General features: G+C 41.0%; 1 protein-coding gene across 1 annotated transcript; it reads left to right on the top strand.

Annotated features, from left to right (window-relative positions):
- The first annotated feature begins 469 nt into the window (after nt 1-469).
- Nucleotides 470-6204, top strand: LOC115830155 (fibulin-7). Its single transcript, XM_030794204.1, has 8 exons — nt 470-475; nt 730-889; nt 1234-1404; nt 2432-2557; nt 4250-4432; nt 4746-4883; nt 5333-5468; nt 5844-6204. The coding sequence occupies exons 1-8, from the start codon at nt 470-472 to the stop codon at nt 6202-6204; spliced, it is 1281 nt and encodes a 426-aa protein (XP_030650064.1).
- Nucleotides 6205-8187: the final 1983 nt, after the last annotated feature.

Here is an 8187-nt window from a genome sequence, read left to right as displayed (position 1 = left end):
TCAATTCTCGATCAGATTACTGATTAAACTGATCTGTAGAGAGACGCTATTGTTCAGAGTCTTTTTGCTGTAAGCATGAGGCATTTTCCCTTCTGCTGACGCCATGTTAAATCCGGTGCACAGACTGGTCATTTTTCTTTAAGACACAGTCCTTGCCTTCATAGCCGTTACCCCCCATTTAGACCTACAGTGTAGCCCTGCACAAAGGTGACGTCATGAAAGCATGATGTGAAGTGATGCAAAAAAACAGAGCACCTCTAAGGTCTGGGGGACTCTTGCATCTGCAAAAACCAACTAGCACCTTCAGTATGATGGCTACTCCCACAATGGAAAAGGCATTGTTTAAAGAGTAAAAAGGTCATGAGACCAACACAAACAAAGTTAGCACCTAGTGAGCACGTTTACTATTTCTGGGGAGAGAAAATTTGAGCTGAAAGTGTGAGACACACTATGTTCAAAACGAGTGGACATGAACGTGAGGCTTTGTGGCTTTACAGATATCTTATTCCCCCAAATTCTTATAAATCAGTTTGTAAATGTTTTATTCACACTGATACCCTTTGGATCATCTTGTTGTGGCTCTGTTCAAACATCTTGTTTATCAGACGTTTATTTGTTCCAGTAAAGTTAAAAAATGGGTAATAGTATCTTAAAATCAGGAGTTATTAATATGGATATCTTCCAATCTACTTAGCCTCTCTGTTGATTTTATTTTGCCCTATTCTGTAGGACTGTCCGAGTAAACAGGAACTGCAGAATTCTCTCCGTCAGGCGCACAAGTTGCTTTCAGCCCATGAGGCCTCATACCTGCAGAGTCTCCGCACACTGAGAAAGAAACTCAGCCTACTGCAAAACAGCACGGCACGCCTGTCTGCAAAACCCAATAATGGTTAGTGCCAGAGTGCAAATTATAAGAGACAAATTATAAGAGAGGAAAATATGTAATATGATCATATTACGATGTTCAAAACATCTCAGTAGGTGACAAGAGGTGTTAGTAGGTGATCCTTGAAGAGTTTAGGAAAGTGTTCAGATCAGGACATCGCATAAGTACTCACAGTTTAACAACTCACAGAACTCAGTTTCACAACTCACAGAACACAGTTTTTTTGAACATGAAACAGTTGTTTTGAAACACCTTTATCTACGTAACCCATCGCACACAAAAAGCATAAGGGAGTCAAAATGTGCTTTGTGTGCCCAAACTAACCATTGTCTCTTAACTCATCACAGCTACTTGCCCAAAGCTAGATGCTCCAGCCAATGGTCGGAAGTTGGGGAAAATTCTGCTGCCTGGGCATGAGATTCATTTCCTGTGTGACGCAGGCTATGAGCTCATGGGATCAGAGACACGGCAGTGTAAAGAATCACTAAGCTGGAGTGGGCAGCAGCCAGTCTGCAAGGGTTAGTCACCGGTCTGTTCATTATATTGCTACAATGAGGGGCTCATGATGCCAATGATCACTAAACACTTTTGTTTTTGTTTTTCTGAAACTAAACAGATTAGCTGACTAAATAACCAACTGACTGAGTATCTTAATGAAGACCTACTACTTACCTACATACATGCATGCATGCATGCATACATACACACATAAATAATGAAGTTGTTTTTACACATATTTGCTTTGGATATATAAATATATAAGCTAAATGTTTAATATTTTCAACAGTTCTCCAATTTTGTCATCTCAAAACGACCTCTTTGTTACACAGCATATACAAGTACACCGCAATGCATTGTGCTAAACAGCATCATTATTTTACAGCACTTTATGTCAAGTGTGTATGTGTGAACCAATTTATAGACTCCCCACAGAAGTCTAAATTTACAGCCAACACTCCAAAGGCCCCATCTATGCTTTCTCCTCTTTCTTTTTCATTTCTCCCACTCCTTTGCCCTCATCACTCATCTTTTATCTGTTCTGCCCATCTCTCTCACTTCCCTTTCAGCATCTTTGTTATTTTCTCCCTCTCCATCTCTGAAACACAGTTTTACACATCACTCCCATGATCACCCCCATTCTTCTCCCTCACTAAAGCCGTTTACAATTTCATATGCATCTCAACACGATTGAATTTCCTTTGCGTTTTGTATTTCCACGCTCATCTAAAGGGAATGTTTCAGTTGGGTTTCATTCATTGTTTTACAGACCATTTCATTCCTGACAGCTTGCCAACATTTTGATTATGCTTCACAAACGCTCCATCAACACCTGAGAAATATCTTTCCGAAAAACACTGCGCCCTACAAGGGAAAGCACATTCTTTATTTAATCTGTACATCAGAGGTATACTATTACATATAGGCCTACATTTACGTTTGTGAGTTCAACCATTTTTCACTTTTCACCAGGGGACTGTGTGCCCATCTGTTTGCTCTCAGGCCTGGATTAGCATCTAACTCTCTCTCTCTCTCTCTCTCTCTCAGATATAAATGAGTGTGCCTCCTCTCCCTGTATGAATGGAGGCACATGTACAGATGAGGTAAATGGATTCACCTGCACGTGTGCCAAAGGATGGGCTGGCCCAGCCTGCCAGTCCCCGACACCAACATGTAGGTACAGACTGGTTTAAAAATGATCTGTTAAACAAGCATTTGCCTCTTTTTTTTAACGATTACTTTAAGTCATTTTCCAGTTTGATTGTTTCAAAGCTCTTTGTAATGTGAGGTGGGAGTGTTGGAGAATTTTGTATCATGATTACTGAATAATTACTGACTCATGTAAGTGGTTTTTGTATGAAAAGCCTTGTTTGTTGGAGCAATAATGTGAAAAAGTGGTCAAAGGAAAAAAAAAACCCTTACATGCAACAAACAGCAAGATCCAGTGAATTACAATCCACGGAGCTGGAGCTGTTGGTAATCTATTGCGTTAAACTCATATATATTTAAGCTCCTTCCTTCAATACGCTGGGAGCCGAATTACATCTTTTGCTTTTTTGTTTTTTTTCGCCTGGAGCTGAGTTGACTGATGATAACTTGATGGAAACATTCTGTGTGCATAGAGATGAATGCAGCTGAGAGAGATGCACTTTATGTGTAAAAGATGAATGTGGTTGAGAGAGGTACATTTAGTTTGTAAAGAGATAAACGTGGTCAAGAGAAAAACCCTCGCTATGTAAAAAAAAAAGTCCAGGCCCTCTGTATTATATGAAACTAATGTGACTCAGCGAATGACTTGCCCCTGAACAATACTAATATTCCATTTAATCTTTAACCTCAGATTCTTCCCATGTAATCCAGCAACTTTACCATCCATTACTTCCAAATCTTGGATGGCTGGGTGTTGAAAAACAAGCTGAGACAATATAAAGATCTCTGCCCAAAGTGATCAATTCTGGCTGGGAAAAACTTGACAAATATGTGCACAGAGAGTTCCAGAGAGAGTGAGAGGTAGCAAAATAAATGCCAGGTCCATGTTCTTTTGGCTCAGGCAGCGGTAGGTACAGAGCAGAGCACACACACAAACTAATGAGGCTTTAAATGTATCTCAACCATGATACACTTGTTTTCTGCTACTGGTCCAAACACTGCCCTGACTATCTTAAGGGCTCATATTTACACTCCCTGACAGGCCCAGGTCCATCACCCGGCAACCCTTAACACACTGGACACTGTACAGATAGAGCAGCCTATATACTCACAGCAGGCCCTGGAATATTACATAGCCATGCTCTATAAAGTTTACACACTGCAGCATAGTGTGCTGTGCTATAAGTCACATAAGTAACACTGGGCAGAAATTCAGCTCACCCACTGTGTGGACACTTAAAGCCTGAATGGAGTTTTTAGTTTTACTGTATGAGCTCTGCTTCCAACAACTGAGAACAGCTCTTTGATTAATCTGGTTCACTGTTTACAGTGAGTTGTATAGGCATTCCTGGCACACATTTCTTTTACTATGACACGCATCTATCTCATATCATACTGTACTGTGATCTCACACTCATATGACTCGTATGGCACCGTTCTGTAATCTCACACACATACTACTCATATGGTACTGTAATCTAGCACACTTTACTCATGTAGTACTGTACTGTAACCTCACACACATTACCCACGCACACATTAGTCATATAGCGCTGTTCATTTACTATAGCCTGTACCTTGAAAGATCTGAACCATTTGATTCTTTATGAAAAATTCTGCAGAGCATATTGTATTTCTGAGTGATACAACGAAACTGTGACCATTTCATTGAAGAGCATCCAACATCTCTCTCTCACTCTCTCTCTCTCTCACCAGTCTTTGTCACCATTACTAACACATCCGCTGCCAGCGCTGGAGCTGCAGCCGCGTCTTCGTTCCCCCCGGCCACCACTTCTCCTTTCGTGCGCCCGTCTAAGTGTACCCACGTTCAAGGAACAACCCACTGCACCTGTGAACCCGGGTATACCATTTCAGGACGAGATAACAGTATCTGCACTGGTGAGTCCCCCCCCAGCACCGAGCCTAATTATATCAGACGGAAGAGTGTTTGATCCAGTGGCTCTTCAGCAGGTACTTGACTTTACACGCAGACAAAATTTCAGGAACAGAAACTGTTGGTAGGTTGTTGAGCACTAGGACAGGACACAACAGTCTGTTCCTGTCATATCCGTGTGACCACATCCTTGAAGCTGTGAAATGAAATTTATCACTGAGGTTTTAAAGGAAACCATACAAGTAAGTAGTTCTGTGGTTGAAAATCTGACTTCTACACAAGAGAATATATGTCTGAGTGTGCATATATGTGTTTCAGACATTGATGAATGTGAACTGTTCCATAACGGGCAAGCTGGTCGTCTGTGTTTGCACAGCTGTGTTAACACGCCCGGTGGTTACCGCTGCACCTGCCCTGCTGGATACAATCTGACCAGAGATGGACGCAACTGCAAAGGTCAATCACTTATTGAAAATCATCCACATAATTGCCTATTAAGACTATAAGCCTTTACCAGTTTGGTGTGTGTAGATATAAAGATATCTAGCTTTGTGAAACCAATATACTGATGACTAAAAGTGAGACTTCAACATAATAAGTCTCAGCTGTTTAGTCTTTTGAATCAGTGAACATCAGAAGCCACCAGACTGGACCACTGTCCAAAAGAACAATTAAAGAGTTAGTTTACATTGTATGTAGAGTACATGCCTTGACAAAGGTCTTTTCTCTTATCTCTACCATGCATGCACACACACACACACAAACACATACACATACACATACACATACACATACACATACACATACACATACACACACACACACACACACACAAACACATACACACAAACACACATGCACACACACACACACACACACACACACACATCTGTCCTGATTTACAGATATTGATGAGTGTGCCAACAGACAAAACAACTGCACTCGAGACCAGCTCTGCATCAACACTTATGGGGGCTACCAGTGTGTTCGTGTGGAGTGCAATCGTATTCGAAATGCCACATATGCCAAAACCTCATCCACGTAAGTGAACTTCAGATCCCATCAGCCCATAGGCTTCTCTGCTAGTCTGTCAGTAACAAACAGGCAACCCTGTCACACGTATATAAATCCCTCCAACTACTTAAAGTTATTCAATCAAAAGTTATGACAAATTCAATCACCTAACCATGGCAACCTCAACCTTAACCTAACTCATCCATCACTGAAAGAAAGTCAAGAAAAGGGCAGGGTGCTTTAAGTCAGAATCAAAGGTTTTAAAAAAGACAGACGGATTGTATTGTGTATGTTGAGTGCACTTAGAAAGTATGCAGCAATCAGGAAAGGAGAATAATTGTTAGGTCTCTGAAAGAAAGAGTGGTATTTCCTCCTGTTTAACATGAACTCTTTCTCCTCTAGACGGTGTGAGCGGAACCCCTGTCCTATAGATAACAAGGCTTGCTCTCAAGCACCCAACTCTGTGTCTCATCACTTCATGGCTGTGGTTTCCAACCTGTCTGCCCCACGGGTCATGTTCCGGGTGTCTGCTGTCAGGGTGATGGGCGACACCCTGCGCTTCTCTTTGTTGGGTGGCCGCGGGCGCCGTCACTTCACTGTGCAGCGCTCAGACCGCCAGACAGGCCAGCTTCTACTGGTGACCCCAATCCAGGGCCCCACCACTCTGGAAGTTGAGGTAGAGATGAGTGAGCTGGAGAGAAAGGTCCTACTTGGTCGCTACATCACCAAAATCACAGTGTTTGTTTCCCAGTACGAGTTCTAGAGTGAACAGGTTTGAAGTCTTACAGGTCTACAGAGAGGAATTTGAGATGTTGGGTGTGGATTTGTCCACGGTGAAAATGCACGCTATAGGTGTACACTGAGAGAAATTTAGGCTTAGTGGTGAGAAATTGAGGCCTATATCCATTCAGACAGTGGCCAGTTTAGTGGAAAAACTCAAGGAAGCCCCTTTTCAAAGACAAGAACTCAGCTCTACAGTGATGAACTTAATTTAGACTGGAAAAATTCATTTACTCAGATTTAAAATCCCTTACATTATACAACATGTTACATTTTGACAATGTTAGAAAGACGTCAGTTTGGGACTTCTGGGACCTATATAGATTGCAATTCAGGCACACAGCATGTTCAAGATAATTGGACTTATATGAATATAATTCAAGGAAGGAATAGATATGATAATATGTAATATCATATAAATTGCAAAATAAAAATGTTCAACATGTACACAGTCTATGAAAAGCATTCTAGTGTACCAGCTAACCGTCTTGATATATATGGGCAGGAGTTACAGTTGAGGTTTTAATGAAAAGGTTACCAATATTTATGAGTAAATGAAACAAAACTTATAATACTTCAGGTCATGGCTTTGATTGTTCAAAGACTGCTACTATATACAATAAGAATTTGGCCGTACACAGCGAGTGTGTGTGTGTGCGTGTGTGTGTGTGTGTGTGTGTGTGTGTGTGTGTGTAGATGGACCTAAGCAATTTATTTCTGCTATTTTTCTTTAAAGCTTTAACGTTTAAAATATTTATATTTATATATGACACCTCTTTGCTTTATGTTTCCTTAGAATAAGTGCAACCAAATTAATAAAGCTTTTATTTTCCAACCACAAAAGGGTTCTTTTTGGGGGCTTTTTTTGCAACTAATTGTTTGACAACATTTTGAACAAGTAAACAATGAGTAAAAGATGGAGAATGAATGAGATAACCTGAAGTAATTCTGGTGCACACACTATAAGTTGTCTGTTAAATAACGTCTATGGTCATGCAGCTCAGTGATCTCTGTTCCCTCCACTCCAGAATGAATAAATAAATAAATGAATGATAATAATGATAATGATAATTATTTGACCTTCATACTATATACAACCCAACCTGAAATATTCACTGTGATCCTTTTGTGTGTGTGTGTGTGTGTGTGGTATTATAGGGAGATGTTTTGGCTTAGCATATTGTGGAGATGTTTACTAGGTCAAGCTCAAAATATATCACTTGTGTGTCAGATTACAACCAACCAAGGCAATCATTTGCCAAAGCTTCTCTCTCTAAAGCAAGTGACATATTGGAGTCATGAAAGTGTGATGCAAAAGAAACACATCCACATAATCCATCAAGACATTATCACACATACACAGAAGTTTCCAAAGCAGCAAACATTATTCAAAAACTGCTGCGACCTCAAGAAAGAAAGTTCCCTTTTAGAACTGGGACGCCCTCAAAAAAAAAAAAAGTGCTACACGAACAGTTTCACAATTTTGTCTCTGTACACACTGGGGGTATGAAACAGCCCAGTATACAGTGACACATAAGGAGGTAGTGTGCTTCACTGGACTCAGACAAGCAGTAATACGCTAGCCCTGACCCTAACTGGGAGTCACTTTACGTGTGTTAAAGATGAGGCTGCTCCCGTAGCCTGAATCACTGACGCTTATCAGGAAAGAAACAAGGACAGAGGTGTAATGGTTTTTGTGCTGACACAGAAATATCAGACAGAGCTGGAAAAAAAAGAGAGAGAGAGAGAGAGAGAGAGAGAGAGAGAGAGAGGGAGAGAGAGAAAATGCCCGATGGCTGAATGGTTTTGAATGACTCAGACACTGAATGGAGAGACACGTTCAGCAGTCCTTTGCCATGTTTTTGTCTGAAAGGTGACACGCATTATTCAGCTGTCCAAACTGTTAGCCTGTTCCACGAGAGGCATCTTCATTCCCATTCGCTTTCACCGTCTCACAATCTGATTG

The sequence above is a fragment of the Chanos chanos genome, chromosome 2 (assembly GCF_902362185.1).
Source record: "Chanos chanos chromosome 2, fChaCha1.1, whole genome shotgun sequence".
Classification (NCBI taxonomy): Eukaryota; Metazoa; Chordata; class Actinopteri; order Gonorynchiformes; family Chanidae; genus Chanos; species Chanos chanos.
The sequence above is the reverse complement of the archived record's forward strand: the minus strand, read 5'-3'. Positions and strand labels throughout refer to the sequence as shown.